The sequence below is a fragment of the Camellia sinensis genome, chromosome 11, assembly GCF_055761805.1.
Source record: "Camellia sinensis isolate YWXY chromosome 11, ASM5576180v1, whole genome shotgun sequence".
Lineage (NCBI taxonomy): Eukaryota > Viridiplantae > Streptophyta > Magnoliopsida > Ericales > Theaceae > Camellia > Camellia sinensis.
In genome coordinates, this window is record NC_138971.1 from 8,436,828 (window position 1) to 8,459,772 (window position 22,945).

Here is a 22,945-nt window from a genome sequence, read left to right on the forward strand (position 1 = left end):
ACCAAACAAGCATATGTGAGACAAATTTTTTTTTATCAAATTAAAAATTTAGTAAATTCTTTATCAAATTAGAATTTGATCAAAATTTAAATATATAAAATTCTTTATCAAATTAGAATTTGATCGAAATTTAAATATATAAAATATCGAAGATGATTTTTTAATTAAATTTGATGAAAATTGTACGGGGAGGAAATAATTCTCCTCGTATAATCCTGTTGACCAAGTCCACGCTCCTCCGTACGACGTCGCTTTATCACCTGAAAACACAAACGTGAGCTAGCCGGCGGGTGTGTGCCGGAAACCTCTCCGATGCCTAAGTCAGTAAGCTTGACAAATAGACAAAGCTCTAAGTTCTCATAAAGGATTATGTTCAATTACCTCCTCCAAGGTGATGTTTGTGGGCTTTTATAAGTTTCCCGTGGCATAATCCTAGTAGGACTTGTATTTCTACTTGCAGAGTCCTCCTAGGATTCATACTCCTAAGGATAATGCTTATCCTTTTACACCCTCCCCCACTGCTTAAACCAAGTGGGATGGTTTTCTCCATGGCCGAACTACCATTTGACCGAGGTAAAGTAGGCCGAACTAACCTTAGTTCAGCCCTTCCCTTTACTCTTCCTTATATCGGTTTCTCATCTGTTCAACCTATGGTGTGTTTGGACCGAACCAACGACTCTCGACCGGTATAACTCCCAAACTGGTATACCTCTAAGGTCGGTATAACTTCAAGTTGCTCCCAGACCGAAGTATATTTACAATCCTCTAACCGCAGTAACTTTATCATTTGTGAGCCGAAGTAATTTCACCTCCTTGGGCCGGAGTACCTTTGTCTCTCCAAGGCCGGAGTAACCCTGCTCTCCTGGGCCGGAGTATCCATTACGCCCTTTTTACTTAGTCCTTCGCGTTTTGGGCCTCAAAGCCCAACTCGCAGCTCGGCCCAATTTTTCCCAAAAATTACCCTCTCAATTGCCCCTTAATTCCATCTGCGCAACATGATTGGGATTACCAGTCTACTGGCCGAGCTAGAGTTTATTAAGCCTTTTCAGCCGAGCTAAAAACCCTTTAGCCTCTCCAGCCGAGCGAAAAACCCTCGGGCTCTCCAACCGAGCTAATTTTACTTCGGGCTTCACTATGTCCGGTCAAAACGTCTCTTCAATCACAGCGACTGTAACGCTTCCCTTTCCAATGACACGTGGCAGATTCTGATAGGCTGAGGACGGCTGTCACGCCGTCTTTCGTACTTTGTGAATTTTGAACAGTCCCGCCCAAATTTTGGGCTTTCTAACAAAAACACTCCCTGAGGCTAGGGTCCCTTCACTTTTGCTATTCCTTCATCTTCTCTCTCCGCTCTCTTGCTGCTCGTGTTCTTCCTTTTACTGCAACAGATTTTCAACTTCAGTCCCTTCTTCTTTAACCTGGTAAGAAAATCCACTTTCCCTTCATGTTTTTTTTTTTTTTTTTTTTTGCTTTCACATTTGTTTTATGCATCTGTATATCTTGTTTCGTATGTTTTTTGCAAACATTTTGTCCATTTCTGGTTTGCTTCTGTATTTTTATGAGAAAACCATAGAACTTGTACGTGTATGAACTGTTATGTAGAACAACCAGACTTAGATCCAAAATCACATAGCAACCGAACTAGGATCCTGTTTCCCCCAAATACGTAGATCTCTGTAGTCAATAACCGAACTAGAACTTAAAAGTTTCAAAGGGTTACCAGAGCCTGACTTACTTGAGCCGAAATAAGATCACCGAGTTTTGAATATAGCAAACTAGGAACCTCGGTCGTCGACCGAACTCAGTTTTTGGGGCCAAACCGGCTTTCTTGGTTCCTAAACCGAACTCAGAAAGCCGCCCCAAGGGGTTCAACCGAAGTAACTTTCTTCACACTGCAACCGATTTAGGCCTTGGGGCTAAACCAGCTTTCTTAGTTTTCTAGACCGAACTCAGAAAGCTGCCCCTAGACGTTAAACCGGTCTACCGAGCAAACTGCTCAAACCGAGCTACCAAACCTTTTGATGAAAGAACCAGTTCTTTGAGGCCGAAGTAGGGCTTTTATACCTTGCTTTTAAATTGTAGCACGGTCCGTTGATCAGTGCTTTAACCCCCTCTGTTTTTTACTTTGCAGACTTAGGTTACCCAGGCACTCCTGCGTGCGCTCAACCGAGCTACTGAGCACGATTTTTGCACCGATATAAATTATAAGTAATTTATTCATCAGATGGGTAAGTATAGGTATCTAGTTGAGACCCCTGGTGGCATGGCCGAATTTAGGAAAGATTACCAAATTCCTGATGACGTCCACCTGGTGTTGGCCAAAAGAGATGTTATTCCTTGGGAAAACGAAGGCTTCGTCCCTTTTACCCTTCAATCCATAATAGAAACCGGACTACGGTTTCCTGTCCAACCATTAATCTGTGAATTTCTTAGGCAGACTAGATTATGCCCCACCCAACTGTCCACCAATACATACCGCATTATTATGGGAATAGCCGCACTAAACCATCAAACCGGATTAAACCTTGGCCTAGCCGAAATATTCCATCAATACTCCATCGGTTCAAAAGATGCTGGGTGGGTCTATTACCTTAGGATTCGCCGCCGCCGAGAGAAGATAGTTAAACATACACCGGACAAAGATCTTAATGACGATGATTTTTTCTGGGTTTTTGGGAACTTTGAGGACTTTCAAGCCCAAATTCCTGGCCGACCTATAAATTGGAAAAAGGGAGAGCCCGGTAATTTGACTTCGGTCTTCTTCCTTGTACTTTATTTCGGTTTTTTAGTCTATTGACCGAACTAACACTTCTCTTTTTTGCAGATTTCGCCCACCTCCGTTCCCTGTATAGCTATCCCAACCTTGCGATTTTGCGAGCCGCACTACGGATTAAAGAAAGAAGTTGGGCCAAGCTTCTAAACTTTGAACCAACCTACCGATATAGCGGTTGCCGAAAAGCAAGAGTAACCGATTTCCTTCTTGAGGAAGCACCAGAACCGGACCCAACCTTACCAGAAATACGACTTGTCCCATTAACTGCTGAAGAAGAGATGGCAAAGAAAAGCAGAGTTAGGGCCCTTCTGACCTCGACAACCAGAGCCGAAGTACCACCGACGATTGAGGCGCAGCCTGCCGTTGTGGCCCTCCCTTCTCAACGGCCTTCTTCATCCCGCCCTTCCAAACGCGCCCGATCTACATCGACCGAACAGCCACTTGTTGATGAGGTTGAATCCATCCCCCGAAGTCCTGAACCTTCCCCCCAACTGGAGCAAACTGACCGAGCTGAATCTCCGAAGTGGGCTCCACCGCTGACCTTCAACGACCGAGACATCAAAGCTACTGACTCGGTCGTGGCTGAAAAAGACCACCAATTGGCCTTTAACTTGGCCAAAAGTGTGTGCCTCCCCAAGGACATGGAGCACCACTTGAAGCAACTGAACACCGAAATGAAGTCAATTCGGTCTGCTTCCAAGTTCATGATCTTGGTAAGTAGCTCTGTCTGTTTTTTCTGCCTAAATTTTTCCAACTTTTACTACGGCTCACAGGAAATCTTTGTTTTGCCAGGCCTTACAAAAGAACAATATTACATACAAGAAAGTCCAAGAACTAAGAAAAACCACAAGGCAAGCAATGGCGGAAGCCGACGCAAAGGCGGCCGAACTAGCGGAGGCCGAAAGGAAAATGACCGAGCTTCTAGCAGAGAACGGTCGACTTGCCGATCTGGTTAGCTCGGCTGAAGCGGAGAGGCAAAAAGCAGCCATTGCAATGAAAGACAAATATCTGCGTGAGCTGCTAAAGCTGGAAAAGAGAAAGGATACCGAAATAAGCCAACTAAAAAAAGTGCGGAGGGAGCCGAAAAGCAGAGTTACAAGCAGGGCTACAAGAAGGCGGAGGAAGCCTATGTGAAATAATGCGATGCTGCCAAGGAGTTGTTCTTCAAATGTGGCTGGAGGGCGGCTGTTGAGCAGCTCGGTCATGACCAACAGACCGAGGTCTTCAACCCTCCAGACTACTTTATACCGAAGTCCCTTGCGGAGTATGCCGATACCCTGCAGCAAGAGTTTCTGGAAGACTCAGATTCCGATGACCCCTCTTCTGAAGATACTCCGGTCGATAATGTGGACCAGCCAGTTCGGTCGGTGCCCACTGTTGAAGACCTAACTGCTGATCTTCCCAGTGAAACCGTGGTTCCAGCCGAAGTGACTCTCCCCATTGTGAATGAGCTCCCTCCAGAAGCCGGTCTTCAAGTTGGTGGTGATGCAGGTTTTGATGCTGATATTGAAGAACTTTTTTCCTGATTTTGTACCCCTCTTTTCTTTTTTTTTTTCTTTGTAACCGAACTATGCCCCTTTGTAATGACTTTTCTTTGAATGAAAATTTTTACGCAACTCTTACTCCGGTTTTGATGTGTATGCTTGTACTTGTAATGTCTTCTATTTACTTCAAGTGTTATTTCGGTTTTGGCTGGTTAAACTATGCTTATTAGCCAACCACTCCTTAGCCGATATAATCACTTCGGCTGAGGAGTACAAAGTGTTTAATCTAGCCAATCCAGTTTCAGTCATACCCTTACTTAGGCTGAAGAGTAACAAGAGTTTGTTTATTCCAGCCAACCACTCTTTCAGCCTTGCACTTACTTCGGCTGAAGAGTAACAAGTGTTGGTTTATTCCAGCCAACCACTCTTCAGCCATACGCTTACATCGGCTGAAGAGTAACAAGAGTTGGTTTATTCCAGCCAACCACTCTTCAGCCTTACCCTTACTTCGGCTGAAGAGTAACAAGTGTTGGTTTATTCCAGCCAGCCACTCTTCAGCCATACCCTTACTTCGGCTGAAGAGTAACAAGTGTTGGTTTATTCCAGCCAGCCACTCTTCAGCCATACCCTTACTTCGGCTGAAGAGTAACAAGTGTTGGTTTATTCCAGCCAACCACTCTTCAGCCATACCCTTACTTCGGCTGAAGAGTAACAAGAGTTGGTTTATTCCAGCCAACCACTCTTCAGCCATACCCTTACTTCGGCTGAAGAGTAACAAGTGTTGGTTTATTCCAGCCAACCACTCTTCAGCCATACCCTTACTTCGGCTGAAGAGTAACAAGAGTTGGTTTATTCCAGCCAACCACTCTTCAGCCATACACTTACTTCGGCTGAAGAGTAACAAGAGTTGGTTTATTCCAGCCAACCATTGAAGTTAGTTTTTCCAGCTAACCTATGGTATTTGGTTATTCCGACCAAATGTCCTGCGGCCTGGATCCTTATCCTGGGCTTAGGAAGGGTGTTGGTTTATTCCAGCCAACCCCTAAGTTAGTTTTTCCGGCTAACTTGGAGTAAAATGCTTGTAATGCGCCTAATTTTTACTAAAGCTAACTTTTACAAAAAATAACTTGTGCTGAAAAAGAATTGCTCATTTTATTGAAGGAAAAAGAAATTACATATGTTTGAAGAAGAAAAGCTAAAAGTAAAATAACTTAAGATTGGCTGTATTCCATGGCCTAGGGATTGCCTTGCCATCCTTGTCTTCTAGGTGGTATGCCCCTTTGCCTGCTAATCCAACCACCTTATAAGGACCTTCCCAATTTGGGCCTAACTTGTCGTCTCCTGGGATTAAAGTGTTTCCCATTACTTTGCGTAGTACCCAATCCCCAATCTTGAATTGTCTTGGATGTACCTTTTTGCTGTATTTTCTGATTAACTCTCGTTGGTATGAGGCGATGTGGACTAGTGCTCTTTCTCTTCTTTCTTCTGCAAGGTCGAGTTCTAAGGCTATGGCTTCTCCATTTAGGTCTGGATCAAAATTTTCACTTCGAATTGTGGGGAGGCCGACTTCTAGTGGGATCACTGCTTCCATTCCATAGGCCAAAGAGAATGGTGTTTCTCCAGTTGATCGCCGAGGCGTGGTGCGGTAAGCCCATAAGACGTAAGGAAGTTCATCTGCCCACTTGCCTTTTGCTTTCTCTAGCCTTTTTTTTAGGCCATCCAAGACGACTTTATTTGATGCTTCAGCTTGCCCATTTGCTTGAGGATATGCCGGTGTAGAATTGTAGAACTCTATCTTGTATTCTTCACAAAAGCTTCTAAAGATTCTGCCGTCAAACTGAGTTCCATTGTCTGAGATTAGTGCTTTTGGTATACCAAACCGAGTGATGATATTCTGCCAAACAAACTTTTTCACGTCTTTTTCTTTGATTGACGCCAATGCTTCTGCTTCCACCCACTTTGTGAAGTAGTCTGTTGCTGCGAGAAAGAATTTTCTGCCCCCGGGCGCTGTTGGAAGTGGTCCTACTATGTCCAAGCCCCACATTGCGAAAGGCCATGGGCTAGTTAATGGTAGGAGTTCCCTTGCTGGTTGATGTATTTGGTGCGCAAATTTTTGGCATTTTTCACACTTTTTTACATATTTTTCTGAGTCTGCTTGCATATATGGCCACCAATATCCTTGTGAAATAGCCCTGTAAGCGAGCGACCTTCCCCCTTGATGACTTCCACACACCCCTTCGTGTATTTCGAACAAGAATGCTTCTACTTTGCTGGGATGAACGCACTTGAGGTAAGGCCCAGAGAATGACTTCTTGTATAATGCCAAAGATGGAGATAGCCAAAATCGCTGCGACTTTGCCCTTATTTTGTTGGCTTCTTTTTTCTTTTCTGGTAGGATGCCGTCTTTCAGGAACAGGATGATGGGATCCATCTAAGAAGGGCCTAATTCTGTGCAACATACTTCTTCTGCTTCGGGGTCTTCTATGCTTGGTCTTGGTAAGAAGTCGATGAGTAATGGATGAGGGATTGATGTATGTGCCATTGAGGCAAGGCCTGCTAGCTCGTCCGCTCGACTGTTTTCCTCCCTGCCAATTTGTTCTATTCTTACTACATCAAACTTCTTGATCTCTGTTCTGACTAACTCTTGGTACTTGGCCATTCTGTCATCCTTTGCTTCGTATTCGCCAGAAATTTGGTTTACCACCAGCAGAGAGTCACTGTATACCATTAGTTCGGTTGCCTTCATGAAGTGTGCTGACTTGAGTCCCGCGAGAAGCGCCTCATACTCCGCTTCATTGTTGGATGCTGGGAAGCCAAGGTTGATTGCTTGCTCTATAACCAGGCCGTCTGGAGAGATGAGGACTATGCCAAGCCCTGCACCATGTCGGTTGGATGCTCCATCGACAAAGAGTTTCCACATCTCTCCAACGAATAACTTCCAGCAAGTGGAAGGATCAGATGATGCCGTGGGGTCAAGGATGGTGTTTTCTTCAAGGTCCATGTTGGCTATCTGTCCTTTGTCCTCTGTTTGAACTGTTGGTGAGCCTTTGTTTGTCTCTTCCTTGTTGTCCTTAGTATGGTCTGCCTTGGTGCTTGATTGACTACCTTCCACTAGGGGTTGCGTTATTCCGGCGTCAACTTCCGTTCCTAGTTCGGTTGTGTCGGTTAGGTCGACTGGGCAGATATGATGACTTCCAGGAGTAAACTCTGCGACGAAGTCTGCCAAAGATTGGGCTTTTATTGCGGTCTTGGGTTGGAACTTGATGTCGTATTGTCCCAACTCTACTGCCCACTTCAAAATTCGCCCGCTAAAGTTCGCCCTTTCAAACAGAGCTTTTAGTGGAAAGGCTGTGAGGACGACTATGGTGTGGGCGTGAAAGTAGTGCGCCAATTTTCTGGATGCCATCATTAATGCTAATGCTAGTTTCTCCAAGGGCAAGTACCTTGTTTCGGCTCCCAATAATGTCTTGCTGACATAAAAGATGGGCAAGTGTTGTATTCCTTCTGCACGAACCAACACTGCGCTGACTGCGTGCTGAGAGACTGCCAGGTACAAAAAGAGTTCTTCACCAGGTATGGGAGTAACAAGTAGTGGTGGGGAAGACATGTACTCCTTCAAGCTTTCCAGAGCTCGGTCGCATTCTTCATCTCACTCAAACTTGGCCTTTAAAGCTTGAAAGAATGGTCGTAGTCTGTCTGATGACCTGCTTATGAATCGGTTGAGTGCAGCCGCCATACCAGTGAGATGCTGCACTTCTTTAACTGAGTTTGGTCTCTCCAACTCCTGGATTGCTTTGATCTGAGAGGGGTCTGCTTCTATACCTCGGTTGGTCACTAGGAAGCCCAAGAATTTGCCAGATCCAACTCCGAATGCGCATTTGGACGCATTGAGGCGCAACTTGTGTTTCTTCAGGATCTGGAACATCTCGTCTAGGTCTTTAAGATGGTCATTCTCATCCTTGCTTTTGATCACCATGTCGTCGATGTAAGCCTCCATTGTTCTGCCTAACAATGGTTCGAACATCTTGGTGACCATCCTCTGGAATGTCGCCCCTGCGTTCTTTAGGCCAAAGGGCATGACCTTGTAGCAATAAAGCCCCCTTGGTGTTGTGAAGGATGTGACCTCTTGGTCGGGTTCATGCATGGCGATCTGGTGGTAGCCTCTGTATGCATCCAGAAAGCTAAGTCGGTTATGCCCTGCCGTTAGGTCCACCAGTTGATCTATCCTTGGTAGAGGAAAGCTATCTTTTGGGCACGCCTTGTTGACTGTTTTGTAGTCGACGCAAACACGCCATTTACCATTCTTTTTTGGCACTACAACTGTGTTGGAGATCCATCTTAGGTAGTACACTTCTCTTATTGCTCCTGCCTCCAGCAGGTTGCCTACTTCCTCCGCCACTATTTCGGCGTGGTGGAGTGCCGATCTGCGTGTGCGTTGGATGACTGGTCTGGCGGATGGGTGGACATTGAGTTGGTGACTGATGAAGTTTGGGTCAATACCTGGCATGTCGTAGGGTGTCCAGGCAAACACTTTGATATTAGAGGTCAAGAATTCCAAGACCTCTAATCTCTCAGTGCTGGACAACGATGAGCCAAGCAAGAAGAACTTATCCGGGTTCTTCTCATCTATTTTGATCTCCACCAAGTCCTCCACCGCTTTCTGATCAGCCTCTTTGCCGACGTCCGCGAATAGTTCATTACTTTCTGGTTCTTCCACCGAATGAACGTATCCTTTGGCAGCTCGGCTTCCATTTGCTGTGGCGAAGCATTGTTTTGACATGATCTGATCGCCATAGACTTCTTCAATTATGCCGGTGTCGTTGGGAAACCGCATTACCTGATGGTATGACGATGCTACCGAACGCATGGCATGCAGCCATGTTCTGCCCAAGATGATGTTGTATGTGGAGGGGACCTTCAATACCCAGAACTCCACTTGTTTTGTTACACTCCCTGCTCTGACTGGAAGGATTATTTTGCCGACAGGCCACTCTGGCATGGAGTTGAATCCAATCAGGGGAGAAACTGCAGGCGCCAAGTCTTTGTCTTGCAGCTTCAGTTGTTTGAATGTGTCGTAGTACATGATCTCACATGAACTACCCTGGTCGATCAGAATCCGCTTGACGTCAAAATCTTTGACTCGGAGAGTGACAACCAGAGCATCATTGTGAGGACAGTATATTCGATCCAGGTCTTTATCCGAAAAGGACATGACGTTTGTTGCCTCCGTCCTCCCCTTCTTGGAGGCAGGTTGGGTACTTAACACTTCCCTAAAGTGCTCAGCCTTTTTGATTGACCCTCTGAGCTCGCATACGCGTTCAGGTTCAAAAACTCCATGTATGACATTGATAATACCTTGAGGCGGTGCATCGATTGGCATTCTATTTGGATGGTCATTATGATCTTGGGGGGCTGGTTGCGTTCCTCCTTCAATGTATTTGTCCAGGTGGCCTGCTGCCACCAATTCTTCCAAGTGCTGTCTCAGTGGCGTGCAATTCTCAGTTCGGTGCCCCTTTTCTTTGTGGAAGGTGCACCGTGATCTGTCGTCGTAATTTTTCTGAGCTTCCCCTAGTTTGGCTGGCCACTTGACAAAAGGCTCATCTTTTATTTTGCTCAGAATCCGATATATTGGTTTTTTGAACACCGTCGTTATGGCAGTGCGGATTCTCAACCATCTTTTGTCTGGGTCTTCTCCGTTATCTCGTCTGCCACGCCCGTTTTTATTCTGCCGATCTACTGTATTGACCTTTGCTGAGGTCTTCTTTTCTGGTACTGTGGTTGTACTAGATTTTGCTTTTGCACGTGCGCCATCCTCTTCTACCTTGATGTGCTGATGCACTCTTTCCATCAGGGCCTCCATGGTGAGGGGTGGCGTCATGGTAATCGGATCCCTTAGTCTGTTCCCTACTGGAAGGCCTCTTTTATATTGCGCAATGGCTAGATTGGTGGGGCAGTCTCCAATCTGGTTGAATGTCTCCCAGTAGCGACTATTGTAAGATCTGAGGGTTTCTTTTTCACCCATGTCGATGGAGAGTAACTGGTCTATCTCCACCGGCGTTTTAGTGTTTGTTCGAAACCTCGTTACGAACGCTTCTGCCAATTGGGCCCAGGAGGCTATGCTGCCCTCTGGGAGCTTTTCGAACCAAGTCAAGCCTAGGTCGCCAAGACTTGACGGGAAGAGTATGCACATTAAGGCCTCGTTTCGCCTGTACACAGCCATGACTTGGCGAAAGTGGCTCAAGTGTGAATATGGGTCCGTCTTCCCTTTATATGTGGTGAATTTCGGCTGAAGGAAGCCTGATGGTAGGGGCGCGTTTTCGATTGCTGGGACAAACGACGAAGTCTGTAGTCTTGCCAATGCCTTGTCCGTTGGTTCGTAGGCCGGTCGCGGTATTGGCATTCCAACCTCGACGCTTCCATGCGTCCGAGGAGCCAACCGTTGTAAGGCCGAAACTTGGTGTAGATCCCTTGCCCTGGCATCCTCCTTGCATCGTGCTTTTTCTTCGAGCACGGTTCGTAAGTCGGATGACCTGGGTAGCTCTGTTTGTCTAGATCTGGTTTGGTGTGAATGTGAAGGCCAATACGTGCTTCCTTCAGTGTATGATCTTTCGGATCTCGTCCTCTCAGACCTGGAGTGACGAGTCCTGGAAGATAAGGAATGGGTGTCGCCTGACCTGAGGCTTCTGCTCTCTCCTTGGGAGGGTGTAGTATTCCTACTACGATTCTCTGAGTGGCGAGGGGGCGTCTTGTGCTTGCGCCCCTCTCCTGTCGCCACCTCTTTAGTCTTCATCTGGCGTTTTAATGCTTCCATGTCCGCCGCCATCTTCCGAATTAGTTCATCTTGTTCCTTCACGCGATCTTCCAGGGCTTGAGGATCAATCCTCCTCTTTTGCCTGTCAGGACTTTGAGAGTGACGAGGGCTGTTATTCCGCCTTCCCCTGCCACTCCTCCTGGAGTTATGTTGTTGGGGCTCCAGATCTGCCATAGGAGGAACAGAGGGTAATCCTTCTCGCCTTGCGCCCCCGTCTGGAGTTAGCCCGTCGACGGCGGACTGCGGTAGTTCTTCAATGTGTGCCATTGATTGAGAAAAGGAGAAGTTTAGTCAAGAGGTTTTTGTTCTTGTCTGTTGTTCCCACAGACGGCGCCAATTGTACGGGGAGGAAATAATTCTCCTCGTATAATCCTGTTGACCAAGTCCACGCTCCTCCGTACGACGTCGCTTTATCACCTGAAAACACAAACGTGAGCTAGCCGGCGGGTGTGTGCCGGAAACCTCTCCGATGCCTAAGTCAGTAAGCTTGACAAATAGACAAAGCTCTAAGTTCTCATAAAGGATTATGTTCAATTACCTCCTCCAAGGTGATGTTTGTGGGCTTTTATAAGTTTCCCGTGGCATAATCCTAGTAGGAATTGTATTTCTACTTGCAGAGTCCTCCTAGGATTCATACTCCTAAGGATAATGCTTATCCTTTTACACCCTCCCCCACTGCTTAAACCAAGTGGGATGGTTTTCTCCATGGCCGAACTACCATTTAACCGAGGTAAAGTAGGCCGAACTAACCTTAGTTCAGCCCTTCCCTTTACTCTTCCTTATATCGGTTTCTCATCTGTTCAACCCATGGTGTGTTTGGACCGAACCAACGACTCTCGACCGGTATAACTCCCAAACTGGTATACCTCTAAGGTCGGTATAACTTCAAGTTGCTCCCAGACCGAAGTATATTTACAATCATCTAACCGCAGTAACTTTATCATTTGTGAGCCGAAGTAATTTCACCTCCTTGGGCCGGAGTACCTTTGTCTCTCCAAGGCCGGAGTAACCCTGCTCTCCTGGGCCGGAGTATCCATTACGCCCTTTTTACTTAGTCCTTCGCGTTTTGGGCCTCAAAGCCCAACTCGCAGCTCGACCCAATTTTTCTAAAAAATTACCCTCTCAAAAATATAAATTACAAATAAAAGATAAATTTTTAAAAAATTTGATGAAATAATAATAAAAGCATTGAAATAATTCATATTAAATTAAATTTTTTACTTAAATTTATATTTAAATTAGATAATAATAAAAAATTGATGAAAAGTTGAAAATGCTCATAAGCGACAATAATTGATAAGCTGCTAAAAGGGAAGTTGCATGTAGCTTATACGTGAGAAGGGAGTTGTAGGCAATGAAAAAAAAAAAGGTAAATTATGTAAATAATCTCGGTAGTTTATACGATATGTTCATTTGGTTTTTGTAGTTTTAATTTGTTTAATTTTATCCCTTAATTTAATTTATTGTATTATTTTAGTCTAATAAATAACGGTTGTTAAGTTAATTTAACGGAAGGTCAAACAATATGTCAATTTAGATCATGTACTATGATTTGTCAATTTAATCTCTGTAGTTTCAATTTTCTCAATTTTAATTGGGATTAAATTGACACATTATGAAAAATATAGGGACCAAATTGACATATTATTTGACTTTCCACTAAATTAACTTAACAACTATTATTTATTAGACTAAAATGACATAATCTGTTAAACTAAAGGATAAAATCGAACAAATTAAAACTATAAAGATCAAATTGACATATCATATAAATTACAGAAGCTATTTACATAATTTTTCAAAAAAAAAAATGACTTCATAATAGGTTGCATGTGGTACAGATTTAAATCAAAGAAGTTTTACAACCCTACCTCGTTTATAGTGCGATTTAAATTCTTGTCCTCTCTCATATCAGAGTGTTTGGCTTGGAGACCTTCTTGGGTTACAATCCCTTAGTATTTCTCTACATTTTATGTATAAGAAATCGTTAGATATAAGGAGTTGAATATAAAAATAAATAACAAATATATAAAGACACAGAAGTTACCAATTGCAAGAGAATACACCATCTTTAAAAGTAGTTTTGCGCATAGTAATTCTATGCAGCAAGTATCGGCCGTCTCCCTCCAAAATTCATAGCCTATTTTTTCTCAATTATGATGTAGAAATCATCCATAATTACTCATATAAAGATGAACATAAACATAAAGCGAAAACAAGAATAATAGTTTATTGTGTGTCAAAACACAATGAAGTGGTTTGTACATATGATGGAAGCCGCACTATAAGAAAAATGGGTTTTTGAGACGGAACTATTTACGACGACACATATGCTGTCTCAAAAAGTCACTTTTTACGATGGCAGAAAATACCGTCTCAAAAAAAAAGAGTATTTGCAACGGCACCATTTATCGTCTCAAAAAAGTAGAGTATTTGTGACGGCACAATTTGCCGTCTCAAAAAATGAGAGCATTTGCGACGGCAGAAAATACCGTCGCAAATGCTCTCATTTTTTGAGACGGCAAATTGTGCCGTCGCAAATGCTCTCATTTTTGAGACGGCAAATGGTGCCGTCGCAAATACTCTGCTTTTTTGAGACGGTATTTTCTGTCGTCGCAAAAAATGACTTCCGTGTTTTTTTTTTAGTGAATATTTTTTAAATTTTAAATATTTTTTTTAGATGTACCGTCGCAAATGCTCTCATTTTTTGAGACGGCAAATTGTGCCGTCGCAAATGCTCTCATTTTTGAGACGGCAAATGGTGCCGTCGCAAATACTCTTCTTTTTTGAGACGGTATTTTCTGTCGTCGCAAAAAATGACTTCCGTGTTTTTTTTTTAGTGAATATTTTTTAAATTTTAAATATTTTTTTTAGATGCACCTTACTTAGATGCATCTAAAAAAAATTATGAAAAATATTTTTAAAAATTAATAAATATATAAAAATACAAAAAAAAAATGTATTGAATTATCATATTTTTGGTATTTAGTGAATTTTTAAAAGTTTTTTTTTATAATTTTTTATTTTTTATTTTTAGGTGTATTTATGTTAGGTGTGTCTAAAAATTAAAAAAAAAAATACTTAAAATATTTAAAAAATTCAGTAAAAACAATATAACACGAAAAATATGAAAGTATAATTTTCTCAAAAGAGTTTTTGGAAAACTTTAACCTAGTATAGTGATTGTGGTTTTGAGACAGCTTCATATATATACAGTCACAAAATGGTTTGAATAAATTCTAGTACTTTTTTCTATCGCAAAAAAAAATTAAAAAAAACAATGTCGTCTTACTCTTTTGATATAACATTTCTCTTTTCATTCATTTTTTCATCTTCCTGTCTCTCTGTCTCTATCTCTCTCTCTTTTCTTTATTTCTTTCACTCTTCACTCTTTTTTCTCTGTCTGTCTGTTTTTCTCTCTCATTTTCTCTCTGTGTCTCTCGCCTATCTCTCTTCTCTCTATCTCTCACATCTGCTTTCTCTCGTTCATTTATCTTCTCTCTATCTCTCTCATTTCTTTTTTCTCTCTCTCTCTTATCTTTCTATCTCTCTCTATCTCTCTCGCTCATTTCTCTTCTCTCTCTGTCTCTATCTTTTTCTGTGTCTCTCTCTCGCTTATCTATTTTCGTTCTATTTCTCTCTCTTTTTGTCTATCTCTCGCTCATCTCTTGTTTTTCTCTCTTTTTCTATCTCTCCATTTATCTCTCTCTTTCTCTCTCTTTCTCTCTCTATCTCCTTTTCTGTCTATCTCTCTCTCTCTCTCTCTCTCCCTGTCTCTCTCTCACTCATCACTCTTCTCTTTCTCTCTGTCTACTTGTCTATTTGTCTATTTCTTTCTCACTATGTTCTCATTGCTCACTCTTTTACTCACATCTTCTCTATTTATCGAGCTCCTTCTTGATTTATCGATTCACTATAAACGACGTCGCCTTACTCTTTTGAACATTTCTCTTTTCACCCATTTTTTCATCTTTCTATCTTTATGTCTCTGTCTCTCTTCTCTTTCCCTCTCTTACTCATCACTCTTCTCTGTCTGTTTGTCTCTCCCTTTCTCTATGTGTCTCTGTCTTTCTTCTCTGTCTCTCTCTCTCTTCTGTCTCTCTCTCTCTCTCACTCATCACTCTTCTCTTTCTGTCCGTCTCTCTCTTTCTCTCTGTGTCTCTGTCTCTCTTCTCTTTCTCTCTCTCACTCATCACTCTTCTCTGTCTGTCTGTCTGTCTCTCTCTTTTTCTTTGTGTCTCTCGTCTATCTCTCTTCTCTCTATCTCTTTTTTTTTCTCTCTCTCTCTGTGTCTCTCATTCATCTCTTTCTCTTACCACTCATCTCCTCTACCACTTTCACCACTACTGCAAACGCCATTTCACTACCACTACTACTACCACGGTCGCCATTTCACCTCTACGACTACCATTACAACTACCATCGCCACCACTCCACTACCACTATTGTCACTACTACTACTACCATTACCTCTTTTTCACCCCTGCCACTCCATCTACTCTACCATTACCACAACTTCACTACTAATCTCCTTCGCCATCACCACTACCACTATCGTCTCTTATCCACCACCTTCACCACTACTGCCGCTTCCTCTCCTCTACCACAAAATATTACCTCTCTTCTCTCTCTCACTTATCACTCTTCTCTGTCTGTCAGTCTTTATCTCTGTCTCTTTCTCTTTCTCTCTTTGTCTCTCGCTCATCTCTCTTCTCTCTATCTCTCTCATCTCTTTATCTCCCTTCTCTCTCGCTCATTTATCTTCTCTCTCTCTCTCTGTCTCTCTCGTTTATCTTTATTCTCTCTTCGTCTCTCTCTTTTTCTATGTCTTTCTTTCGATCATCTCTTTTCGCTCTATTTCTCTCTCTTTTTGTCTATCTCTTGCTCATCTCTTGTTTCTCTCTATTTTGCTATATGTTTCTCTCTCTGTCTCCTTGTCTCTCTTTCTCTATATCTCTTTTTCTCTTTGTCTCTCTCTCTCACTTATCACTCTTCTCTCTCTCTGTCTGTTTGTCTATCTCTCGCTCTTCTCTCTTTCTCTCTACTACTACAATTACCACTCTTCTACTACCGCTATTCTATCTCCTCTGCCACTACTACAACTTCACCACTTATCTCTTTCACCATCACTTAACAAAAAAAAAAAAAAGGGTCGCAAAAAAATATTTTTTATTAGCCACAAAAAATTAACTTTATTTTAATGGAAAATATTATCCCTACTTTTACCAAATAAAAAAATAATAATAATTTTGTATTCATTAAAATAAATATGAAACAAATAAATTTTCAACCTTACTAAATGAAAAAATAAAAATAAAAATTCATTAACTATAAACAAATTATTTAATAAAAAATAATTTTTTTTAACAATGACATCCTCTGTTGCGAAAAAAAAAAGTCGTTTTATTATTTAAATATTCATTTGTAATGAAAATTAGAAAAAAAAATTCAAAAAAATTTCCATTCTCCCCCTTTCCTTTTCCATTCCCGCTTGGGTTCCCCCCACCCCAAACCCAAAATCCCCGATCTCCCCCCCTTTCCATTCCTGCTCGGGTTTCCCCACACCCCAAACCCAAACCCAAAATCCCCAATCTCAAAATCCCTAATCTCTTCTTATGTCTCTCTCTCTCTCTCTCTTCGTCTCAATTTGTTTTAGATGCTGATTCGGATGATTCACGGTCGAGGAGGAAGAGGAAGAGCAGGAGTTCTAGGCGTAGAAGTAGGAAATCGGAATCAGTCGGTGATAGTGAATTGGATGAGTTGAGTGAAGACATTCACGACGGCCTTCAAGACGAACCATGGGAAGAACGAACTCTCCACCTCCTTTACAACTCCAAGATCAATCAAGGTCTCTCTCTCTCTCTCTCTCTCTCTCTCAATTCTTATTGATTCATTACCGTGACGTGTTCTTTGATTATCACAGATTTTTCAATTGCTAAAGTTCAAAAAAGTGGACGAAAGAAGCACAAAGTGCGCTGGATGTCGAAGAGAGCTATGGCAATTCCTCAAGTCATCATCGAACTTCAAGACCAAGCCCTAAGAGAATCTACTCTCCGATCTCAGTACTTTCCTTCTCGAGGTCCATTCTAATCTCAAAACCTTCATGTATAATTTTCTATTCTATGATTAATTTATTTCTTTCTTGGGTTTCTTGTTAATCAACCTATCAGTTTGGATTCTTTTCTTATTATTGGCTTCTTTATGAAATTGGGCAGTACCAAATACAAGTATGAATGATTTTTTTGATATTAGGGGCATTTTGTATTTTTGATATTAGGGGCATTGTGTATTTTTGAAAATGCTTTAAGGGTGTCTAAATTAACATTTCTTCTGACCATGTTTACTTTATTCAGAGTGACTGAGGAAGTTGTGAATGAAGGTGAAAAAAATGTGGCTTTTGAGAAGCCGGCTGGAGAGGAAGAAGCAACAGATGTTAACAAGGAGAATCCTGCAAATGAGGCTGCTGAAGAAAAAGAACCCGAGGAGAAGGTGAATATCTTCTATTTTTATATTTTAGATATATTGATAATCTCAAAATTCACCTTCTCATGGTTGATATATTGATAATCCCAAAATTCACCTTCTCATGGTTAAGTTCTGAAGTTTCAACAAAGAAAAATGGACATTAAGCAAGTTGATGGCAGGTTAGACTGAGGTTACGTGTTGATAAGAAAATGCCTTTTCAGATCACTTTTGATCTGCCAACAACTTGGTTTTCTAAGCAAATACAATGCAAAATATATTACATTCAGCATTTTGGAATTTATTTTCTTCAGAATTGTCCATATATGGGTCTTTTTTGTTTTGACTTTTTTGGTTTTTCCTTCCCCTTTTGGTAGAATTTTATTTTATTTTTAACTAATTGATAGCATGTTTTCTAGTATAATAACATGATTATGCTCTTCAAATTCTTCATGTTTAAACCTTACAAACTCTTGCAACTTGGACTTCTTGAGTATTTCTTCAAATAAAGGATGGGCACGATATTATATACTCATGCTGATTAATTCTTGTTATGTTTTGATTGAAATGATACAAAAAGGAAAGAGGAGAAATAGAGATGGAAAGAATAGAATAGAGAAGATGAGTAGAGAAGTAAATCATAGAAGAGAATGGAGTAGCAAAAAAAAACGGAGAAGAGGAAAGGATGGGGAGAGAGCGTTACTCCTGTAATACTCAACTTAATGTGAAACTAATTTTGTTTTACGCCAATGAGTGGCTATGTGGGCTTCATAAAATGCTAGGAACACAATTACCCACTAAAACAAAGCCTACCTAACACAATAATCTTGCAACCAAAATTCTGTCACTTAAGCCTCTAAAAGCCCTACTAAAATGAAGAAAAAACAATTTTTTTTTGAGATACTCGTAATAATAATGCTTAGGAAAATGATATTAACTCACATCACACTCTTTTGGTCTTTGCCTCTAATTTTTCATCGTCTTTCCTCTCATGTGGAGGAGTGTGAATATCATTTCCTAAAATATATCAATCAAAATTTTATTTTTTTAAGTTTCTTATCATCTTGGCTATAGCAGAACCTTTTCAATAGTGCTATCCTAAATGTCTGTGTAGGAATTTGAAGGATTGATTGATAATGATTACTCTATTATGATAACAAAAAACTTTGAGGAATTCAAAAGTTAGGACGCAGTTCATTTGTGTAATTAAGCATGATAATGGTATTTTTTATGCATCTCTAAATATTCTTATGGTAATTGTCCTGAAAACAATACAGGAGATGACACTTGAAGAGTATGAGAAGGTGCTGGAAGAGAAGAGGAAGGCACTGCTGGCCCTTAAAACTGAGGAAATGAAGGTGGCTGTTGACAAAGAACTGGCATCCACGCAACAACTCTCAAGCAAGAAGGACAATAACGACATCTTTGTTAAATTAGTGAAATCCGTTGACACTACTTGAATTTTTCTTTTCATAAACTCACAACTATATTAATTATGAGTTACATATGATGTTTTATATAGGGTTCTGACAAGGATAAGCGAAAAGAATTGGCTGAAAATGAAGAGAAATCCAAAAAGGTACGATGGTTTGCCTGAACTTTTCAGAGACATAGTTAAACCTCGTGGTCAAATTTGCGAGCCCTGCACTCCTACTTACTATTGGCACTTTTTTTTTTTGTTTCTTTTCTGTTGATCTGCACATTGTTTTGTCTTTCTTTAGTTTGCGTTGTTGATTTGAATTTTGGATCACTGTGAACTGGCAGTCTCAAAACGTCTAGTGTATCTGCTCCACATAACAAAGATGTTTTATATATTGGTGTATATAGTTCAAGGGCTCACATTGAGAGTCTTAACTGGATAGTACTTGGCCAATTATTATATGGCTGATCGAGTTATCTGGACATGGCTTGCGGAAAGATTTCTTTCATCCATTGCAAGATATTTAGTGAACTGCTGTTGCCTTTTTCTTGGGGTTTTCAAAGTTTGCCTAAATGCAGTCCAAATTCCTGAATTGTTGAAAGATAATTAAATAATGGTCCTACTAACGATATTCGATGGATGTTTGTTAAGGACCAAATAATGTCAATAAACAATAAAAATCATATACACATTTCACATATTCCTATACACGTTTATTTACACTTTTCACCTATTTCAACACATTTTATATAGGATATAGCCGAGGATTTTATGATTTCATGCATATTGCCTTCCTTACCCTGAAATTTGTCGTCAATACTCATGTATTTCTCAAATACTTATCCTTTTGGTGGACATAAAAGGTGTGGTGTTTTCAAATTTTGGGTTAACTGATTCTTGATTCACTTGTTGCAGTTTGTCAGCATTAACGAGTTCTTAAAGCCCGCTGGAGATAGGTACTACAATTCCGGCACTCGTGGTAGGGGTGGGCGTGGACGTGATTCGAGAGGAGGTTATGCTGGAGGAGGTGATTCGAGAGGAGGTTATGGTGGAGTAGGTGCCAAGTGAGATTATTACGCCATGCCCTCTTCCATCAATCTCTACTGTCCTTGTTTGACTAGAAGAATAATGGCGTTCTCTGTATCAAAAAACCAAAAAAAATTTTTAATGCCTTAAATGTAAATTTTAGGTGTTTCTTCGTGTGTTGTTCCCATGTAGCTTCCTCCCCCCATACTACTATGGTCTTTCTTTATGTTTTGAAAGTTTGGGACACATGAAAATTTAATTTATGACTTGAAATTTTTGTTGCTCAGTTTTGTTTTCAATAGATGGAAGACAATTTAGGTTTTATCTTTGTTATTTTTTTCTCATTCAAGATATTTCCATTTATGCTAACAAATTTCACATTTTACCCTGTCAGTTTTGATACTTGGCAAGTACCTAGTAGTTAGTAGTTGGCTAACAAATTTCACATTTTTAATAATTTTATCGGAGGATTTTTTTTTCTTTTTTGTGACGGCACTATACTGTCGCAAAAAATAGAAAATTTTATTATTTTTATTGATTTTGTTACAGGTTTTACTTTTTGCAACGATACTAAATTGTCGCAAAAAATAGAAATTTTATTATTTTTTAATACTTTTTGCGACGGCATTACACTGTCGCAAAATTTTTTTTTTTCATATTTTTAATACTTTTTGCGACGGCACCACACCGTCGCAAAAACGGTGTTTTTGCCGTTGCAAAAAAAGACTATTAGCGACGGTATTTTTTGCCGTCTCAAATAACATTTTTAGCGACAGTAAAATAGTGCCGTCGCAAAAAAGTCAAGAAATTTCAAACATTATTAGCGACTGTACAGTGCCGTCGCAAAAGGCAAAAATACCGTCGCAAAAACATTAGCGACGGCACTGTGCCGTCGCAAAAACTCTTTTGCAACCCCTCCATTTGCGACCCCCTCTTACCGTCGCAAAAAGTCATTTTGCCATCGCAAAAAGTTTTTGTGACGGCATTAGGAGTATTAGTGACGGTATTTTACCGTCGCAAAAAGTCAATTTTTTTGTAGTGTCGATCGAGTTTAATCAAACAGCAAATTAATTGCATAATCAAATCTTGCCAAGAAATAAAGATCAATGTTTTGGAATCACAAAAAAAAAAAGAAAAAAATAAGTTCAAATTAGGTCGCGAAAGTTGCAAAAATAACTTAAGTCTTGAATGCATGCAAAGTCCGATTTGATAGATTTGCACCACATATATGCAATGATCGTAGACGTGCACCTTGTTAATTAACTAGTTTAGTTTCCAACCCAATTTTCTCAAATTGCTATCCGCAATAGCTACCTCTAGGCCTTGCTACATTCACTAGACCAATGAAGTGATACTGTATAAATGGTGAAAAACAAGTTGGTAGCAAACCAACGGGACAAATCAAATAAGGAAGCTTCTTGACTTTAAAATTGTTGGAAAAAACATGGTTTTATGGTAACTTTAATATGAAATTAAAGTAAGTTTTGACCATCGGTTGAGGTGAGATCAAATTAGTTTAGATTCTTTATAATAAGATCTTTACACTACAAAAAGAATAACAAAAAATATTAAGAATTGAATGTGAAATTGTCTTATAAAGTTGGCCTCATGAATGAAGTATTAGAATAGTGTACAACTACTTATCCCACATTAATTGTAGAAGAAAATATTGATGGGTATTTAAAGCTTAAGATTTTGGTAAGTGCACAAGTCCTTTGGGACATCCAAATTTTCTGAAGGAAATGAGTTATGGATCCTTCAAGTATGAACTTGGACCAAAACTATGGTCCAAATTGATTATACAAAAATTGCCACGCGCGTCGCCCTCTTGGACTGGGTTTGTGATACACATATGTATATATGGAGCGTACAAGTGATACACTAATTATCATAAGTTTTCTTGCATTACTTCTTCAGTTTTGTAGAAATTGAATTTTGCATTTGTTGCAGAAAGGCTCCTCTTCCCCATTGTATATAAAAGGAGACCTCCTCTTTGGTTTTAGGTACAGAATTTTTGGCTTACATATTATACTTTCAATCTGTTCCAATATTATTCTTCTTGTGTAAGAGAGTACTGTCATTGTCAGTTTGCCGAAGCTAAACATAAGGTGCTTCTCCGTTAGCGGGTTTTAACCGTTGTATCTTGGGAGACAAATGCCAACATACCTTAAGCACTCATAGTGAGGCAGCGAATCTGTTTCAAGGAGACTGTGGTTTCTTGTCCTGTCTTGTTATGTATTTCTGTTCATCTAATTGTAATTTCCTGCATGAGTTATTGTTTTGTAATTTAAATTATTAAATATGAATCGGTTTATTTTTATTTAATTACACAATTTATACAACAATCTTAAAACAAATTATATTTTTTCCATGCTATTGGATAAATAGATTTATATGAAATTAGGATTATACACTATTTATTACATGTCATTTGCTTCTATTAGTATTATAATAAAGAACAGACTCTTTAGATTATTTTCATGGGTGAGGTGTACGTTGCACTGTTGCGGTAAATTATTAATATAAAAACAAAACCAATCAAAACGGAACTTGTGTTTGTTTTCTTAGGTATGGTAGCAAATGAACAAGCACTTTTCTTATTACATGAGATGTTTAGGTAGATTTATATCTTTTTGGTTCTGCGTAGGAATTTCAGGATGTGTATATAAGCCCACTGTTTCATTGTATGATTTCATGATTAGGAATTCACATTAGTTTAAATATTAATATAATTTGCATGCCTTTTTATTTTATAATTTTATAATATAATTTATATGCTTATGAATCTCTAATTTTAGTTAAGATTGACATACTTATTATTTTCTACTTTTCTAGTATAGTATACATGTTAATTGTTTTCTATATTCTACTTTAATTTACATGTTTATTATTTTTTAGATTTTTAGTAGAATATGCATGTTTTAAATTTTCTAGATTTTAGTTACATGCTTATCATTTTCTAGAGTTCT

The 22,945-nt window shown here is 40.1% G+C and overlaps 1 protein-coding gene across 1 annotated transcript; it reads left to right on the top strand.

Moving 5' to 3' along the window:
• Positions 1-16,724: 16,724 nt before the first annotated feature.
• On the top strand, positions 16,725-20,361 carry LOC114316622 (RGG repeats nuclear RNA binding protein A-like). Its single transcript, XM_082896595.1, has 6 exons — positions 16,725-16,804; positions 17,010-17,147; positions 17,422-17,557; positions 18,808-18,966; positions 19,053-19,109; positions 19,866-20,361. The coding sequence occupies exons 1-6, from the start codon at positions 16,725-16,727 to the stop codon at positions 20,016-20,018; spliced, it is 723 nt and encodes a 240-aa protein (XP_082752721.1). The 3' UTR covers positions 20,019-20,361.
• Positions 20,362-22,945: the final 2,584 nt, after the last annotated feature.